This window comes from Panthera leo, chromosome D2 (assembly GCF_018350215.1).
Source record: "Panthera leo isolate Ple1 chromosome D2, P.leo_Ple1_pat1.1, whole genome shotgun sequence".
Classification (NCBI taxonomy): Eukaryota; Metazoa; Chordata; class Mammalia; order Carnivora; family Felidae; genus Panthera; species Panthera leo.
In genome coordinates, this window is record NC_056689.1 from 38,962,190 (window position 1) to 38,982,059 (window position 19,870).

At 48.1% G+C, this 19,870-nt stretch overlaps 1 protein-coding gene across 1 annotated transcript; it reads right to left on the reverse strand.

Moving 5' to 3' along the window:
* Positions 1-4,949: 4,949 nt before the first annotated feature.
* On the reverse strand, positions 4,950-18,976 carry PLAC9 (placenta associated 9). The gene is made up of 4 exons (XM_042908173.1): positions 18,880-18,976; positions 7,138-7,235; positions 5,593-5,719; positions 4,950-5,087 (listed from the first exon to the last, which is right to left on the reverse strand). The coding sequence occupies exons 1-4, from the start codon at positions 18,929-18,931 to the stop codon at positions 5,041-5,043; spliced, it is 324 nt and encodes a 107-aa protein (XP_042764107.1). The 5' UTR covers positions 18,932-18,976; the 3' UTR covers positions 4,950-5,040.
* Between the last annotated feature and the right edge of the window lie 894 nt (positions 18,977-19,870).

Below are 19,870 nucleotides of genomic sequence, written 5' to 3' on the forward strand. Positions count from 1 at the left end.
CAGAAATATCTGCAGAAACAGTGGCTGAAAACTGACCAAATTTGATGGAACAAGTTAATCTACACATCTCAGAAGCTCGATGTACTATAAGCAAGATACACAAAATGATCCACATCGAGACACGTAACTAGACACAAGAGACAAGGAATCCTGAGAGCAACAGAGAACCCAACTTGTCACATACAAGAGATCACCAGCACGATTAACATCTGACTTCTTGTCAGAAGCTGTGCAGGACAGAAGGTTGTGGGATGACCTATTCAGTGTGCTGAAAGAAAAAATAATGTCAACCCAGAATCCTATATCTGGCAAAATATTCTTTAAAGATGAAGGAGACGTTAAGACGTTCCTGGATAAAGAAAAACGGAGATGGTTTGCTGCTAATAGACCTGCCCTATAAGAAACACTAAAAGTCCTTCAAGCTGAGATGAAAGACAGCAGGCAGTAACCCAAATCCACTTGAGGAAAACAAAAGACCTTGGCAAAGGCGACTACTTGGGTAAACATAAACATTACTATTAATATGTTTTTTGGTTTGTAGCTCTTTTTTTTTTTCTACATGATTTAGAGACAGTGACACCAATCAAGAAATATAACTCTGTTGATGGGCACAAAATGCATAAAGATGTAATTTGTGACAATAACAACATAAAGGAAGGTGGTGGAGCTATGTAGGAGCAGTTTTTATATACTGTTGAAACTTGGTGTTAATTCAAAATGGTTGTTACAAATTAAGATGTTAATCCCTGGAAATAACTAAAACATAGGAAAAGAACTGAGAAGGGAATCAAAATGGTACACTTGAAACTGTCTCAGACAAAATATGGCAATAATCGAGGAATTAAGGAGCCAAAATATACATAACATAGGAAACAAATAGCAAAATTGCACAAGCCTTTACTTAGTAGTAATTGCTTTAAATATAAATGGCATAAACTCTCAAAACAGATTGGCAGACAAAGGACATTATATCCTGATAAACGGGTTAAATCCATCAAGATAGAACAATTATAAACATGTATGCACCTAACTGTACAGCCCCAGAAAATTTGAAACAAAACCCGACAGAATTGAAGGGAGAAATAGTTAATAATAGTCGGAAACTTCAACACCCCACTTTCCTCGTGGATAGAACAAGTAGACAAAAGACAACAAGGAAACAGAAAACTTGAACGACACTGTAGACCAACTAGACATAACAGACATATATAGAACAGTAGACCCAACAACAGAATACACATTCATAAGTGCAAATGGAAAACTTTCCGCATAGACCACAAAACAATCTAAACGAATTAAAAAAAATTTTTTTTTGTTTATTTTTGAGAGAGTGAGAGACAGAGCATGAGCGGGAGGGGGTAGAAAGAGGGAGAGACACAGAATCTAAAGCAGGCTCCAGGCTCTCAGCTGTCAGCACAGAGTGGGACACTGGACTCGAACCCACGAGCCATGAGATCAGGACCTGAGCCGAAGTCAGATGCTCAACCGACAGCCCCCCAGGTGCCCCTAAACAAATTTTAAAAGATTGAAACTACACAGAATATCTTCTATGACCACAGTGGAATGAAATTAGAAATAAATAACAGGAAGGAATCTGGAAGATTTACAAAATGTGTGGAAATTAAACAACATCCTTAAAAAAAAAAAAAGTGCTCAGAGGAAATATATAGTTGCAAATGCCTACGTTAAAAAAGAAAAAAGGGATCTCCAGTCAATAACTTTTCACTTTAAGGAATTAGAAAAAGAAGAACAAGCTAAATGCAAAGCAACCAGAAGGAAGGAAATAATAAAGATTAGAACACAAATAAACAGAATAGATAAACAATAGGATCAATGAAACAAAAAAATAATTCTTTGGAAAGATCAACAAAATTGACAAACTTGTAGACTGATTGACAGAGGAGACTCAGTTACTGAAATCAGAAATGAAAGTGGGACATTACTGATAACCTTATAGAAATAAAATGTTATTTATTTTTAATGGATTATAAAGTTATACAAAAATACTGTTAATAATTTCATGTCAACATATGAGATAACCTACATAAAATGGGATAATTCCTAGAAATATACAAATTCCCAAATGAGACTCAAGAATAGAAAATCTGAATAGACCTATAAGAAGAGATTAAATCGATAATAAAAACCTCTCAAAGAAAAAGCCAGGACCAGGAGGCTTTATTGGTGAATTCAATCAAACATTTAAAGAAGTAACACCAATCCTGCTCAAAGTCTTCAAAATATAGAACATTTCCTGACTCATATGAGACCAATGTTACCCTGATACCAAAGCCAGACAAAGAGATCACAAGGGAAGTGCAAAAATCCTCAATGAAATAGCAGCAAGCTGAATCCAGCAGGGTATTTAAAGGATTAGCCACCATGGCCAGGTGAGATTTATCAAAGGAATACAAGAACCATTCAATATACAAAAATAAGTCCATGTAATACACATTGTTAGTAGGATAAAGGGGGATGAAAACCGCACGATCACCCCAACTGATGCAGAAAAAGCATTTGAAAAAACCCAACGCTTTTGGATGATTAAAAACAAAATTGTAAGAAAAGGAGTATTTATCAACCTGAGATAGAGAGTATCTATGAAAAGCCACAGCTGACATACTTAATGGTGAAAGAAGAAAATCTTTCCCCTAAGATCAGAAACGAGACAAAGATGTTTGCTCTTGCCACCACTAGTCCACATTGTACCGGAAGCTCTAGTCAGGGCAATTAGGCAAGAAAAAGCATCCAAATTGGAAGTAAGAAGTAAAAGTTTCTGTTCACAGATGACATGATCTTATATAGGAAATTATAAATCCTACCCACACAAAAACTATTAGAGCTAATAAACGAATTCAGCAAAGCTGTAGGATATAGGATACATGATCAAAATACAAAAATCAGTTGTGTTTCTATATACTAGCAGTGAGCCATCTGAAAATAAGATTCCGTTTACAATAATAACAAAAAATACGTAAGGCTAAATTTGTTGATGTAAGACTTGTACACTGAAAACACAAAAATACAAAACACCCTGTGCTCACAGATTGGAAGACTCAGTATTGACAAGGCAAATACTCTGCAAACTGATCTACAGATTCAATCTAATCCCTATAAAAATTCCAGCAGCCTTTTTGCAGACATGGACAAGCTGATCCTAAAATGTATGTGGAATTGCAAAGGACCAGTCCCCAAATAACCAAAACAGTCTTGGAAAAGAACAACAAAGTCAGGGATCTCACACTTCTTAATTTCAAATCTTACTTCAAAGCTACAGTAATTCAAACAGTGTGATACCAGCATAAAGATAGACCTATAGATGGGATAGAATTCAGAAACCTAAACATCTACGTTTAATTGATTTTTGGCAAGGGTGCCAGAACCATTTGATAGGGAAGGAATATTCTCTTTAACAAATAATGCAGGGGCAACTGAATATCCACAAGCAAAAGAATTAAGTTGGATCCCAACCTCACACCATATTCAAAAAGTAATTCAAAACATCAGAGAACTAAATGTAACGGCAAACACTATAAAAATCTTAGAAGAAAACAGGAATAAATATCCATGACCTTGGATTTGGCGATGGATTCTTGCTGACACCAAAAGCAAAAGCAAAAACAACAAAAAAATAGATAAATTGGACTTCATCAAAATTAAAACTTTTGTATTTCAAGGGACACCCAAGAAGGTAAAAACCCACAGAATGGGAGAAAATATTTGTAAGTCATATATCTGAAAAAGCCTAGTATCCACAATAATAAAGAACTCTTGCCACTCAATAACAGACAAAAATTTTTAAATGAGCAAAGGACGTGAATAGATATTTCCGCAAAAAGACAAATGGCCAAGAAACACACACAAAAAAGATGGTCATCACCATTAGGCAAATGCAACCTAAAACCACAATGAGTTACCACTTCATACCTAGTACGATGGCTATACTTAAAAAGATACACAGTGAAGATGTGGAAAAATCGAAACCCTTCTATACACATTGTTGGGGAGAATGAAAAATGGTATAGTATCATTCAGCTATACGAGAATAAAGTACTGAGACATGCCACAACACGGATGAAACTTGAAAGCATTATGGTCAATGGTAAAAAGGTTTGACACAAAGGCCACATATTGTATGATTCCGTTTATATAAAATGTCCATGGAGACAGAAATACTAGTGGTTTCTGAAGGATGGCAGGAAGGGGAATAGAAAGTGACGGCTTGGGAGCGCCTGGGTGGCTCAGTCGGTTAAGCGACCGACTGCGGCTCAGGTCACGATCTGGAGGTTCGAGCCCGGCATCGGGCTCTGTGCTGACAGCTCGGAGCCTCCAGCCCGCTTCAGATTCTATGTCTCCCTCTTTCTCTCTGCCCCTCCCCCACTCTCTCTCTCTCTCTCTCTCTCTCTCTCTTTCAAAAATAATAATAAAAAGAAAAATTTTTAAAAAGTGACTGCTTGTAGGTACGGGGTTTCTTTTGGGGGTGATGAAAATGTTCGGCAATGAGTATACAACAGTGTGAAACCGCTGAATTTGAAGTTTAACAAGGTTAAAAATCTGAAACTTACGTTGCGCGAATTTTACCTCAATAGAAAAGGTTTTAAGTCACACAGAAATTTGCACACCTGTCCCCTGGGGATCTCACTGAAATGTAGGTTCTGATTCAGGAGGTCTGGGTTGTGACGGGCTCCCACTGCCGCTCATCTGTGGCCACATTCTGAGTAGTGAGGCTACTCAAGGGCCCTTCCACTGTGTCCCCTTGCCAGTCTGGGCCTCAGGTGCCTCACCTCCGCACCAGCTCCTGCCCTGTCTGCCCCTATAACGAAGACGGGCAGAAGCAGCCCGCCAGAAGTCCCCAGGTCTGAGCCTGCAGGAGGATGTGGGCCTCAGGGCGTGGGAGTGGACAGAGAAGGCGCTGTGGCTATAGGGGTCACGGTCAGCAGACACAGAGGACCAAGGGAGTAGCTTTTATTGTGCACAAAGCTGAGGAAGGCAGGCCACCATGTGCCACTCTGTGCCCAGAGAAGCTGCACCACGGGCGTGTCATTTCCAGTTGCCGGGCAGCTCTGGCTCCGGTGCTCCAAAGCCATCTGAAAGAGAAGGGACGGCTCGGGAGCGCTGAAGGCCCCCCGCGGCCCCGCTCCCAGGCCCCGCCCCCCCCCCCAAGTCCTGTGACAGGGAACTCGGGGCTCCGGGAAGGGCAGGGGGCAGCCCCTCCGCCGCGTCCTCGGAGGGTTCTGTGGTGGCGCAGGAGTGGTTCCCTGCAAGGGACCTGAAAGGAGACCAGGAGCTTTGAGGCGGGAAGATGGCCAGCGGAGGAGGCAGCAGCGCTGTGCCCCCGGCGGCGCTGGGTGGGGACCCGGGTGAACTGTGCCAGCTCTTCCCGAACCCCCTTTCGGATGCCAGGCTGCAGCGCCCTCCGCGGGGGGGGGGGGGGGGGGGGCGAGGGCAGAGAACATTGGGGGTGGGCCGGGGAGGGGGTGATGCCCTCCCAACTCTGACCCGAGGCCTCTCCCTGCCTGTCCAAGCCACACCTGTGCGGTGGGCAACCATCCCTCCCCCCACCCCCCACCCCAGCCCGAGGCAGCCGCTCACCGTCTCCGAAGAGGTCGGGGGTCGTGGGGCTGAAAGACCCCGGGGGCAGGTTCCAGGCCAGCTCCTCCAGCTGACCCAGCAAGCCTTTCACTTCTGCCTCCAGGTGTTCCACCGTCTTCTCCACCGTCTAGAGCGAGAGAGATGGGAGCGGGGCGGGGGCAGGGGGGCAGGAGTGGGGCACTAGAGTGGAGCCAAGTCCATCAGCCACATCCTAAGGGGCACGGGGGGGGGGGGGGGCCCAGTGGGACGCGAGAGAACTGAGCGCCAGGGGACTTGGGCCCTTCTTGTTCAGGCTCAGCCCCTGCCGGCCTCGCCATTCCCCTGATGACAGGATCCTAGGGCTTCGTTCTCTAAGGCCGCCGCTGGCTCGGGCCCTAAGCGCTTCACCCAGTCACAACAGGTTTGACAAGGAGCCACCCTTTTTTCCTGTTTTCCTTTCCGTTCTTCACCACTAGGAGCTCACATTCCTTTTGTCGCCCCGCCCCCTGGTGGCAATTCTGCCAAATGACAGGTGGGGGATTTTGAAATGTTCTTTATTCAGGGTTCCTAGCCTTTTCATGAATGAAAAGCAGTCTGGTGAAACCTACAGACCCCCTTCTCAGAAAAATACCGTAATTGAAAACAAAATAAAGCATACAGGATCTCCAAGGATTCCCACTGCATTAAAATACTGTTCAAGTGCTAAAAATTAAATCTTTGATGTAAAAATGTATGTATTTATTAACTTAGGAAATAACACGAACTAACATCAGGTCTAACGACGACTGTAATTACGTCATGCTGGCAAGGATGAATGATGTGCGGATATATTCACAACAACTATGATGGAGTGAAATTATCTGTGATTTCTATTGAGAACAAAGTCACAGTACTGTTAATACTACTATGGTTTGTTGCCTGTATTTATAGTGAATTGGAATGCTAAATTCCAGTTAAAGGTTTGTGAAAATAAGGTGTAATTTTTTCCCACACGAGTTTATAGACCCCCGGTTACAAACCATGGCTGTGTAACAAAACACAGTGACCGAATTTCCACCATCTCGTTGTGTAATTATGTGGCGATCTCTAGCTGGGTTTAAGCAAGCCCCTCTCCTCACCCCACCCCACCCCCCACCAGGGGCAGGGTCTGTTGAGGGCTGGTCAGCCTAAGAGCCCAGACAGGGCAGGGAGATGTTTCACATGGTGGCCAGGGAGCAGAATTGGCATGGGTTTTCCCGATTTTCCAAAGCAAGGTTGTCCTGAGCCCTATAAATCTACCAGCCTGGGGACGCCTGGGTGGCTCAGTCGGTTAAGCATCCAACTTCGGCTCGGGTCATCATCTCACGGTTCATGAGTCCGAGCCCTGCGTCGGGCTCTGTGCTGACGGCTCAGAGCCTAGAGCCTGCTTCAGATTCTGTGTGTGTGTCTCTCTCTGCCACTCCCCCGCTTGCACTCTCTCTCTCTCTCAAAAATAGACAAACGTTAAAAAAATTAAAGAAAAAAAAAAAGCTGCCAGCCTGCCAGGTGGTCCTGAAGCTGTACGTCCTCCCAAGTCACCCTGATTACCTCCTCTATGACGTCTAAACGGCCGTGGATAGCCATGTGTCTGTCACACCCTGTGTTCCAAGCTGGGTCTCCATGGGAGGGCATGAAGGGTTCAGCAGCTGTGGAGAAACAAGCCTTGTCACCATTCCCTGTGACACTAGAGACTCCCGTAAAGCACTGGGCTCCGTGAGGTGGGTCCTGAAAACAGTCACAGAGAAGCAAAGGAAGGCTCGGTGTGGGTCAGGGTGTGAGGGGCCGGGGGGCTGGCCCAATCACTCGCTTGTCTCTATGGCCATGGTCACCGCCATACCCATGTGGGCTTCTTCAAGAAGCTGCTGCCTGAACTGGATGAGGTAAGGAAGGGAGGCAAGGTTGCAGACAGAGAGAACGGCGTGTGCAAAGAGAGAGGCACACGATGGCACGGTTCCGTGTGCAAGCCCTCAGGGAGTTGGTGTGGCTGGAAAGTACAGGGTGGATGGGAGGACACTGGGTCATGGAAACAAAACCAGAGGCCCTAATAAGCCAACCGCAGTGCTTATCTTGGGGTTTATTTCAACACAAGAGTCACACGGTCCTATGTGAATTTTTTAAATACAGAGAATGGATCGGAGGGATTTGTCCTTGAAGGCAGGAAGTTATTGCAGGAATCCCTGTGAGAAGTGATGAGGGGAGGCAGTAGGTATAGAGAGGATGAAGGGAAGATATTTTAGTCGTCACACTGACATTGCTGACCAGTTATTAATATTGGACATTTGATGAGCACTTACTATGTACCACATGGCCCGCTAAACAAGTGTGCGAACTCATTCAATCCTTACAATAACCTGTTTATTATCCCCAGTTGATGCAGAGGGGTGAAATGCTATATCCTACGTCACACAGCTAGTTAAATGGAAGATCTGAGGTCCGACCCGTCCGGATTTTGGTTCATTGTTCTCCTCCCCAACGCTGGTTCCCCCTTGGTTCCTCCTGGCACCACCAGCCATCACACCAGAAGGTTCTGAGCTCAGGTTTTGTGTCAGTGACCCCCAGGTACCTGTGAGGCAGCAGAGTTGGCTGGATCCTTGGAGAATGCGGATGCTCAGGAAGAAGGCCACTGTCCCAGAAACGAAGAGAAGCAAGGAGGTTCCCTGAGGATGAAGTGGTCAGCATGGCCTAAAGCAGCAGGGAAGTCTAGCAAGATAAGGATGGAAAGACAGAGCAACAGGAAAGTCCTGCTAAATTCCACCCCGACCCTGTTCACGGAGTCGTGGAGGCAAAGCCAAGCCGAGATTCTGTGGGATGGGAAGGGAAAGAGAGGTTGGAAGGTGGAAACTTGGACCCTGGGAAACATTTTTCAAGAAGTTTGGCTGTGAAGGAAGGGAGATCAGATCACATGGTCTACAGAATGTTTCTTGTTGTCATTTCTGTTCTTTTAAGTCGAAGAAACAACCACACTTACAGCCTGAAGGAAAGAACTTAACAAAGGACTGGGAATACAAGCTGGTGCAGCCACTCTGGAAAACAGTATGGAGGTTCCTCAAAAAACTAAAAATAGAACTACCCTACGACCCAGCAATGGCACTACTAGGCATTTATCCACGGGATATAGGTGTGCTGTTTCAAAGGGACACATGCACCCCCGTGTTTATAGCAGCAGCATTATCCACAATAGCCGAAGTATGGAAAGAGCCCAAATGTCCATCGGTGGATGAATGGATAAAGAAGATGTGGCATATATCTACAATGGAGTATTACTCGGCAATCAAAAAGAATGAAATCTTGCCATTTACAACTACGTGGATGGAACTGGAGGGTACTATGCTAAGTGAAATTAGTCAGTCAGAGAAAGACAAAAATCATATGACTTCACTCATACGAGGACTGTAAGAGACAAAACAGATGAACCTAAGGGAAAGGAAAAAAATAATATAAAAACAGGGAAGGGGACAAAACAGAAGAGACTCATAAATATGGACAACAAACTGAGGCTTGCTGGAGGGGTTGTGGGGGGGGGGATGGGCTAAATGGTTAAGGGGCACTAAGGAATCTACTCCTGAAATCATGGTTGCACTATATGCTAATTGGGGTGTAAATTTTAAAAAATAAAAAATAAAATTTAAAAAAAGGGTTTCAGTGCAGATTAGACTGAATGAATGAAGAACTTTTTTTTTTGAATCAGGATTATTGCAGATTGATGATATATGTATATTATTCAGAAGTTTTAAATACATAAGTGATCAGATTTGGCAAAAATAAGCTAGGCAAGATGTATGAGAGTGACTGCAGCAAACTCTTCTAGGCTACCCAAGGAAGGCTGAAAATGAGCACCTGAGGAAACCCCAGGGCCCAAGTGTCATCGGAAAGAAAGAAACATCGTGAGACAGGAGGAGCCCATCTGTGAAGGGGAAATGGAACTCACGGTTCAAAATAAAGAAAGATTCACTCAGGGTTTCACATCTGGGATTCTCACAGAAAGGTGAATGGCATATACTAACTTATATTAATGATCTAAATTGAATGATGGGAGCAGCCAGAAATGACAAAGTTAAAGTCTCAGGAACATATTAAGTCAAAATAATTCAAGTGAGGGGATTGATTCTCTCACGTCAACTTAGTTTCCAGAAGTAAAGGAGACATAGCAGTCTCAGTTCCGGGCGTGCTCGCCCACCACACTGGGCTGAGAGGAAGCACGGCAGGAAGTGCAGGTCCCTCGGAAGCTGTCTCACAGAGCTTCTCAAGCCCAGAACTTCAATGAGAAACATCATCCACCCAAGGGTCCACAGTCAAGGTTCCTCTCACGGTTCTGGGCTTATTTGCTTCCATATTTGTGTTTGTGTTTGTGTTTCCGCTCGGGTCATGATCTCACAGTTTGTGAGTTCGAGCCCTTCTTCGGTCTCCCGGCTGTGAGCTGCTTGGGATTCTCTCTCTCCCTTTCTCTCTGCCCCTCCCACGCTCACTCGAGTGCTCTCTCTCTTTCAAAAATAAATCACTAAATTAAAAAAAAAAGATTTAGGGGCACCTGGGTGGCTCAGTCGGTTAAGTGTCCAACTTCAGCTCATGTCATGATCTCATCGTTCATGAGTTCGAGCCCCATGTTGAGCTCTGTGCTGACAGCTCAGAGCCTGGAGCCTGCTTTGGATTCTGTATCCCCCCCTCTTCTGCTCCTACCCCATTTGTGCTCTCTCTCTCTCTCTCTCAAAAAATAAAAATTAAAATGAATTAAAAAAAAAAAACAGGGAGGGGGCCAAAACATAAGAGACTCTTAAATACAGAGAACAAACTGAGGGCTGTTGGAGGGGTTGTGGGAGGGAGGATGGGCTAAATGGGTAAGGGCACTAAGGAATCTACTCCTGAAATCATTGTTGCACTATATGCTAACTAACTTGGGTGTAAATTGTAAAAATAAATAAATAAATTAGTTTAAAAAAAGCAAAAGAAAAGAAAAAAAAGAACCGAGCAGAGGACAAGGGGCACAGCAGACCTCTACTCAAAGGGCCAAGAAGTTGAGTGAGTTCTCACCTGCTGGCCTCTGTTCACTCTGTAAAGCAAGAGGGGAATCATCTGCTGGTAATACGCGTTGGCTTGTGAAAGAGGAAGCTAGTTGTGACGTTTTCAGGAATTCTGTAAGGGGGGTTGTTGAACACAGCCACTAAAATGGGAGGCGCAGTGAGAGCACTTACATCATGGAAACCAGCAAATGTCTTGTTTTGGTTTTTGTCTGTTTTTGCGAGCCACTTTATCAGCAGACCACTGGGGAGGGGGCGCAAATATACAGAGGACTTCAAAAGGAGATGAGGAGAATGAGGAGGGCCATGTAGAAGGACGCAACTCAGGGAAGAACTTTGGAAACCCCAGACCCACAGTGTGCCACCTGACAGGCTGGGAGTAGCCAGGACAGGTGGCTGGATGGAGCGGAAGCTGGGAGTCTGCAGAGAGAGTATGGGGGAGAGCAAGCAAAAAAAGGATTGAGGATTTGACCAGCAAGCAGTTAAGGGGATGAGCTCTGGAGTCTAGCTTGAATAAGGAAGGAGAGAGGCCAAGAAGAGGGCCAATAAATTGGGAGAAACAGAGGGGCTGAAGGGTGATGGCAGTAACGGAAGGAATGTGTGGCAAAAGACATTGCAGCTTCAGCTCTGAGAGGTGAAGCAGCTTCCTGGTGGCAATATCAAGGTTGCGGCAATAGATGTGGGCATCTGAGGCACAGTCGGGACAAAGAGTTATTGGACTTGATCTGTCTAGGTGCAAACTGTCGTAACCGTAAGACCCAGGTGTTGGCTGGATGGCCCAAGGGGACATACAGAATCGCCTAGAAGGTTGACAGTTCTCGAGGTGAGGACAGAGATGGTGAGCCATTTTGCTGGTGAATGTGTAACTCTGAGAGGTTGAGTGACCTGCCCAAGGTCACATGGTTAGCAAATGACTGGACCCCTAGCACCCTTCTCCTGATCTCACCGCAGCAAGCTGGCCTTCTGGATCTCTGCCAGAGGCTTCCCGTCCTGAGACTTTCCTGTCCCAACTCTCTCTGGATCCCAGCTCTTCCACTTAGGGGTAAGAACTAACAGCAGAGACAAAACTCCCTTCCACCCTGAGCATCTTTCACGGAGAACAATTTGTTTCTGTATTTTCCATTAGTTCCCTCCACTGAACTTAGAAAAGCCTCTTCAAAAGACAATGGTCTTGGGGTGCCAGGGGAGTCGGCTGGTTCAGCGTCTGACTTCGGCTCAGGTCATGATCTCGTACTTTGTGGGTTGGAGCCCCGCGTTGGGCTCTGTGCTGACAGCTCAGAGCCTGGAGCCTGCTTCAGAATCTGTGTCTCCGTCTCTCTTTTCCCCTCCCTTGCTCGCGCTCTCTCTGTCTCTCAAAAATAAATAAACATTAAAAAAAATTTTTTTTTTAAGACAATGGTCTTGTTGACTTTGGGGAGGGGGGTAGACATTACAATGGTATTTTGGTTATTTTTTTCTAGTATATGTGCGGCTCACGTGAGGACTGGTTATGTTCTTAAAAAGGAGTCTCTTAGAGATCCATACTGAAATCTTTAGAGATGAAATGTTATGATATCTTGGATTCACTTCAAAGTAATCCAGGCCTGGGAGTGGGCGGGGGCATGGGTGGCCAAACCAGATTGGCCGAAATTGATAATTGTTGAAACTGTGTGACGGGGACATTGGAGTTCTTCCCACTACCCTCTCTGCTCTTGTATATATGGTTTGAAATTTTCCATAATAAAGGCCAGTTGTCTGATAGGGTTGTTAGCTAAAAGCAGAAGCCGTTGCGGGCCGCATACACGGACGGGAAAGGCTCAGGAAGAGGGAGGGGGTGGTCTGAGGGACCCCACCTGGATGGTTGTGCTCTGTTCTGGGCCTTTGATAGGCAGAAGCAGATCTAGAAGCGGCCATGGTGAAGGGACTAGAAAGTTTGACTCATCTGTCTCAGCTGAAAGAACTGGAGAGCCCAGTCTAGAGAGGAAGGGTTTCCTGGGGGGCAAGAAGAGTCGCTTTCACCCCCAGGGAGGACTGTCCGTGAAAAGGGGGGCTGTCCAGTGTGGATCTGTGTCCACACACAGCCACTGTGGGCTCCGCCCATGAGCCTCTGGCCAAGCCTCTCCCCGGAGCCCGGCCTGCCCTCTCCCAGCCCCAGCTTGGGCCAGGAGGAAACAGTCTGACCTGGCTGGCCAAGTGTGAGGGTCCGCCAGCCCTGTAAGTCCTGAACAACATGAATCTACTCCCCTCCGCCGGCCTAAAACATCCTGTTTTGTACGAGTCTGCAATGAGGTCTAATTTGGCTCCAAAAGCCCTCCAGGGGAAAGGATTGGCTGAGGTTGCTTTCCACATCACACAGCACTAATCCCTCACATCTGGACAGAGCTGTGCCCTGGGCTCCGCTGCACAACTGTCCGTGAGCTCATCCAGGCCTCCCTACGAGCTCATCTGAGAGAGAAAGCTGCCTCGGGGCCTGTGCTGCTGCTCCCTCCCCCATATGGGTCCCTAACTTGGCACTGACCTCACTGCACAAGGGCCCCAAACACACCGGAGAGCCCCGTTCTCACCCCCCTCCGCCACGAGTTGGTGCGGGCCTGTGGGAAGCTTTCCTCTCCTCCCTGAGTCTCTGCTGCCTCCTTGCTAACTCGGGGTGGAGAGGCCTGACGCACCGCCACCCCCATCTGGCTCATGGGGGATGCCGCTTTGTCTCTCACAGCCTGCTGAGAGGCCTCAAAAATTAGCTACCAGGACAAAACCGGCGTGAGTCAAGGACAAGTTGCTTCTTGGATCAGAAGCTCCAGCGAGACAAGAGCTGGGCGTCTGCCATGTCTTTGAGCTTCCCCGTCAGTAGAAAGGGGCTCAGGATAATGCCTGCCCCACGGGGTTGTTGGGACAGTCAGGAGTGGGGAAGGCTGAAGGGTTACCATGAGCATGCTGGAGGAGCCAAGGCTGTGGGTCTCCATGTTCCCTTCCTTCCTCTGCTCCCGCCCTCCCTGCCCGGCCAGTTGGGAAATGGACCTTCTTGGACGCCGGGCTGTTTTCCCTGGCCTGGCTCCCACTCAGGGCCTATGCGCACCCTGGATGGCGGCCATGGGTGGAACACAGTGGGCTGGTGAGAGCAGGCTGTCGGGGAGGCCAGAGGCCCAGCGGAGGTGCTGGGCTAACTTCTTCAGTTAAAGAGACATGGCCACCGGGTCCCCATCCTCTGAGGCAGGAAGTATGGCCCCTCTTACTTACAGGCATAGGGGACCTCTTGTATCTGGGACTCAAACACCAAGAAAGCGTGCACAGCTCCAATGATTTCTGGGATGACACATAATTTCCCAGAGGAGACCCTGAAGATTGCTGTGCCTTCTGAATCATCAAAGACACACTCTGCTTTGACCAGCAACATCCATCAGTTAGGAGTTAATTGTGTTCGACCGCACTCACTATAATAGAATAAAATTTACCACATTTAATATTCGTGTTAAAATTGGTGCTTCATTTAAAACCACCAGCGGTTTAAAAAAATTTTTTTTAAGCAGAAGAATACTATTTTCAAACAAGTATATGAAGAATTCCAGTATGAGGAACTGCTCTGGCTGAGCCAGGAGAGAGACCCTTGAGCCCCCCAAGAAAGAGCTCAGATTCTGAGGCACATTCTTGGGAGAGACACGCCCTCCCATCTCCCCTGGTCTCTGGTCATTTTCCAAATGGGGGTCTGAGTCTTGTTGATCACTCTGAGAACACTTCAATGTCATTTCCAGTACATTCAGTATCTGGTTGCAGTAAGTAAGCTAGGCTACCATAAAAAAGCCCCCTCCCCGCCTCGGCTTCACATGTATTTATTCGTTTTCTCATATGTGAGTTCAGAGGTAGATTGGCTGGTGGTCAGGGCTGGCAGAGAGCTCTGCTCCCCGAGCCATATGGAAACCCTGATTCCTTCTATCTTGGAATACCATGCTCTTTTAGTCCGTGGGGTCATAATGTACTAGAACACTCCAAAAGCCCCACAAGACGGAGAAGGTGTAAGAAACCATCCAGAATAAACCTCTCTCTGTGCACCGTGAAAAGCACACATGGCTGGGAGTCAGAGACGCAGCCCCACCTCCGAGACTTACTGAGGACGTTCTTTGCCTCTCTTTCAGACGGTGAGGGAGCTGTCCTGCCAGGTCTACTTGGCAGGACTGCTGTGTTGATTAAAGGGACTCCTGCCCTTGAAGATGCCTTGGAACTGCCAAGTGCTGTGCCAATGGCGTGTAGGGCATCTACCAGGGGAGCTGAAGATGGAAGAAGGCAGAGGAAGCTGCCAGGGCTCTGCCTCTCTGCTGGGTCATACAGACCAGTTCTCAGGATGGAGAGGCATCTGCTCTAAGGATAAACCTATGCAGGGGTCCAAGGGATGCTGGGGAGGGGCTTCTCCAACAAGGACACAGAGGGCTCGGTGCTGACGCGGCTCTCTGGCTCTCTTACAAGCCAGTCCCACTCACTGGATTCCTGGGTCCTTCGCCTTTTCAATAGGCATAGCCATACTCTATACGGGAAGCTCCCATCAATTAGCGATCACTCATTGTGCGCCAAGCTCTCCGTTGAGCGCTTACGTACATTATCCCATTTAACGCTTACATCATGTTTTTACAAATTAGAAAACTAAAGATCAAAGAGATTGCGTAACATGACCAAGATTACATAGCTAGTAGGTGGTAGGGAGAGGATTTGAATCCTACCTGCCCGACACAGTCTAGACTGTGCACTGGCAGTCATGTGACCTTGTGTAAGTTAAGGGCCTCCCCTCTCGGGGCCTCAGCTGCCTCCTCTGTAAAAGGTAACAGAGAGAAACTTAGCATGCCTGACTCCATATTGCTTTTATTTCCCTTGTCACTGTAACCTGTAGCTTAGAAACGTTGCTTAGCCCCACACACAGGCATGGTAATCACGGAAGGAATTCTGCTTACAACTGAGATTTGCAAAAACCGCCTTCTTACCTGAAACCTGCCTCATTGGAAGAGATACAGAAGTACATACAGAAATGACTATGCTATGTTTAAGATTTACAGGAACGACACCACCAGATTCCTACACACAAAGATCAACTGACCAAGGGCAAAGAAGCTACACGACTGTTTTCAATGTCTACAGATATCAGTCATCTTTTGACTCCCTTGCCCCTCTTCCTAACATAGAACAAGCCCGACTCACATACTCTAAGAGATGGTTCTTTGGGACAATAGTTCACCATCTCCTCAGTTGGCTGGCTTTCCAAATAAAGTCGCTTTCCTACACCAACATCTTGCTTCTCAACTCGCCTATCATTCGGCAAGCAAATACACTTGAACACAGTTACAAAATGAGGGGTTGGACAGGTATGGGGCAAAGAGGACCTGTTCACATGACCTTTACAGCTGTCTGGGGCCCCATAAGAGCCCAAATGTGTGCTTGGGATTGAAATGTCTTTGACTGGTTCACTCCCACGATATCCATCTTTGTAGGAAGAAATGCTGTGACCCTCACGACAGCCCTTCAGCATCTTCTTCCTTCACTTGAAGCAGAAATCAGAATTCCAGTGGAAGACAGATGTCCAGTCCACGGGGATCTGGAGCAGGGGCGGACAATGAGAGAATGCCCAAAGGGCCCCAAGGCATGGGTGACAATTGGTAAAAGAACCAGGCTCTAGGAGTTTAGATGTCTCTGATAGGAAAACAGGAAAGGAACTCAACAGAAAACTTAATTTTGAAAAAGGGCTCTTATCAGTATTCCAAGCAGTTTGCTTCATTCAATACATAAAGAGCTTTTGTAGGTCAATATGAAAAATCCCAGTACCGCAACTGAAAAGCGTGAGACAATTCGCATGAATTAGTAGAAATGACCAATGTGCACTTAAAGAAAAAGTTCAACCTCAGTAGTAATCAAAGAAATACAAATTAAAGCAACAAACCATCTTAACATATTCTTGCTGAACAGCAAAAGTTTCCAGATCTGCCAGTTTATAGACAATACAGGGGAAGGAAGAACATTTAAATGACTCGCGGCAGATGCAATCAGCTAAAATCTAAATGCGGGAAAACTTTATAGGACAAAACAACCCAGCTGCGTCCACAAATACATCTTAAGGAAAAGGGGGGAAGAGAACTCACGTGTTAAAGGAAACATAACTGACATGTCCGCCAAAAGCAACATGTGCACCTTATTTGGACAAAACAAAACCAAATGTAAACATGACACAATGGGGGATGTGGACATTTGATGATATTAAGAAATTTTCATCCCTTTTTAGGGTGTGATAATGGTATTGCAGTTGTGTTTATTAAAATATTACTTATCTTTGGGGTGCCTGGCTGGCTCAGCTGAGAGTGCATATGAATTTAAACAATTTTTTTAATGTGTATTTATTTATTTTTGACGGAGAGAGAGACAGAGCATGAGCAGGCGAGGGGCAGAGAGAGCGGGAGACACAGAATCTGAAGCAGGTTCCACGCTCTGAGCCCGATTCGGGACTTGAATTCACAAACTGTGAGATCATGACCTGAGCCAAAGTCAGACGCTTAACCGGCTGAGCTACCCAGGCGCCCCATATATGACTCTTGATCTTGGAGTCATGAGTTCAAGCCCCACACTGGGTATGCAGATTACTTAAATAAACGAAACTTAAAAAAAACAAGATTACTTATCTTTTAGAGATACTGAAGGAAATATTTACGGATGAAAATATATGGTGCCCGGAATTTCCTTTAAAACTATTGGAGGGAGGGGACAGAATGTGGGGTGATAGAGGAAACAAGACAGGCCAATACTCGCCGAAGCAGGATGGCAGGAACACCGGGGTTTGCCCCGCTGCTCTGCCTTTGCATCCAAGACATTTCATAGTCAAACGTTAAGAAACACAATGGTAAATTGTCTGAAGGCTGAAAGATTATACACAACACTGTGCGAACACGGTGTGAGATTACACTTATACATTTATACTTTCCCCCTTTTTAAAACATCCGTAGCAATAAGCAAGCATAATCAGAAAGAATGTTTAAGAACGGTTTTAAATTAAAACGCATATACTGGTCATGACTGCAGGGGCCACAATAAAGTCGGCCAGTTGTGGGCGGCAGCCAGATCCTCCCTCTGGGGGAGCACAGACTCGGCTTTGTGCCCTCGGCTCCTGGAGGGGAGGGGGGGGGGGCTCCAGGAGCAGCGGGGGAGGAAGGGGGAAAGAAGGCCTGGCTCTATGGGCTCTGTGCCGAGCACAATCCCAGCCACTCGTCATACAGCCCTTGAGGAGGCAGTTGTTGGTCCTCCTTCATTAATAGGTGGGGAAACTGAGGCTCAGAGAGATCAGTGGAGCTGAGGGGATGAGGGAGGGAGCCCGTGTGTGTTGAATTCCATGCTGGGGACTTCATTCAGTCTCCGCAGGGTGGGTGTCATTCTCCCCACCTTACAGAGGAGGAAGCAGGCTCACAGAGATAAGGCAGCTGACCCAACTTACTCAGCGGGGGGGCTGCCCAGGATCAGCACAGGCCTCCACCCTGCCCCTGGGTGCTCACACCCACAGCTGGCTGTGCCCTGAAAGGCACTGGCCTGGGAGGCTCCCATCTTAGCTCAGGGTACTTCACTTAGGCGATTCACCTGCACTGGCTCCAGGCTGACGGGCAAGCCGGTGGGGGCAAGGGTCTGCCTGAGGGGGCAGGAGGCCTGGGTACTTGGTGAGGCCTCTGCCATGGCACGGCTGTGAGAGCCGAGCCTTCCCCTCACCTGCCCTGCTGGGAGCAGCAGCCTGTGGAGCTCCCCCAGCCTGTGGAGCACCCGGAGGGCCTCTCCCTCCCGCACCCCAACACCCCCACCCAAGGCAGCTCGGGGCCTCAGGGGAGATCTCTGGAAGCAGAGACACTGGCCTCCTCTCCCACGCCGCAGAGCCCTCGGCCGGCCAGATGGCAGGTGAAGTCGTGGCCTTTCTCCTGGGGCCGCCTGTCCGCCCGCTGGCTCTGCTGGGCCAAGCCTGGGTCGTCGTCTGCCGGAACTCAGCTTCCAAGGGAGTGCCCTGACCGTAAGCCCAGCCCGGGCGCCTCCACAGGCCCTCGGGATGCAGCTGGCCCGGAAGGCGGCGGGGGGCGCTGGGGGGATGTGTGCCCTCCCTGCAGACTTGACCTCCCCGCCCTGCGATGCCTGTCTCCTCTCTCTCCTGCGGGGCGTCGGGTCTCTCCAGCCTTCCTCTTTCGGGCGCGCTCTCTCACGTCTCTTTTCACACCCCCCCCCCTTCCCGGGAGGTCCCCCCTTTCTCCATCTCTCCGCTCTCCGTCCCCTCGGTCCCACCCGGCCCGACCCCACTCACCGGCGGCGCGGAGCAGGGCGAGCCCGGCCAGCGCGCAGAGCAGGGGCCGCATGCTGCCGGCCGGCCGAGCGCAGCGCGGAGTCTGCCCGCCGCCGCGCCCCCGGGCCCGCGCCGGCCCGCCCGCAGGAAATGCTCGCAGCCCGAGCCAAGATTCCTGGGCGGCTCCGGGCTCTCCGGCTCGCGCGACCCGCCCCCTCCAGAGACCCCGCGGGCGGAGGGGTCGGCGTGCCAACCCCGGGCGCCTCCCCAGCCGGGGGCCGCCGCCCCCCTTCCCTGCGGCGCCCGGGGGCCCGGGCGCAGGAGGGCGGGAGGGGCGAGGGCTGCCCCCCACCCCCACCCCCACCCCGGGGCCACCGCTCCCCGGCCCGGGCATTCGCGGGAGCCCATCTCAGACCCGCAGACCGAGGCTTCCCCGGTGTCACCCCCAGTTCCCGAACCCCGAACGCACCGAGTGTGGAGGCTTTCATCCGTCCACCTACGCATTTTAATTCGTAATTAACTGCAAGGGGACAGGGACCCTGAGAGTCTCAGTGGTGGGGTCTGCCTTTCATAGAAACTTCCTGTTCTGCTAACAGGTAAGAGCAAGTGTTAAAAGATACTTTGCAGAAAAAGGTAAAATCGTGACTTTCATACAGATGTAAAGTGAGCATGTGCTGAAGATTTTATTTCACTCACGATTAAGGAGGGAACCAGTAAGAGGTGACACCCAGTCCAAAGAACAGACATGGGTCTGGAATATCGGCAAGAAGGCACAGGTGGAGGTGAGACCGGCTTCTTCCACACGGAGACGGAGAATTGAACCTATAACAGGAATAGTTTCCCTGTCTGTAGACAACAATTATTTTGCACTGCTCTCTGTAACACACAGACTTGTGAAATGGCTTCATCGCAAGGAGAGACCCAGAGCCCTAATAGGATCAAAATCAGAATCAGTGTTCAGCAAACACTTAAGGTCTGTACTAGATTAGTGTTAGGTAAACTCTGGAGAAGG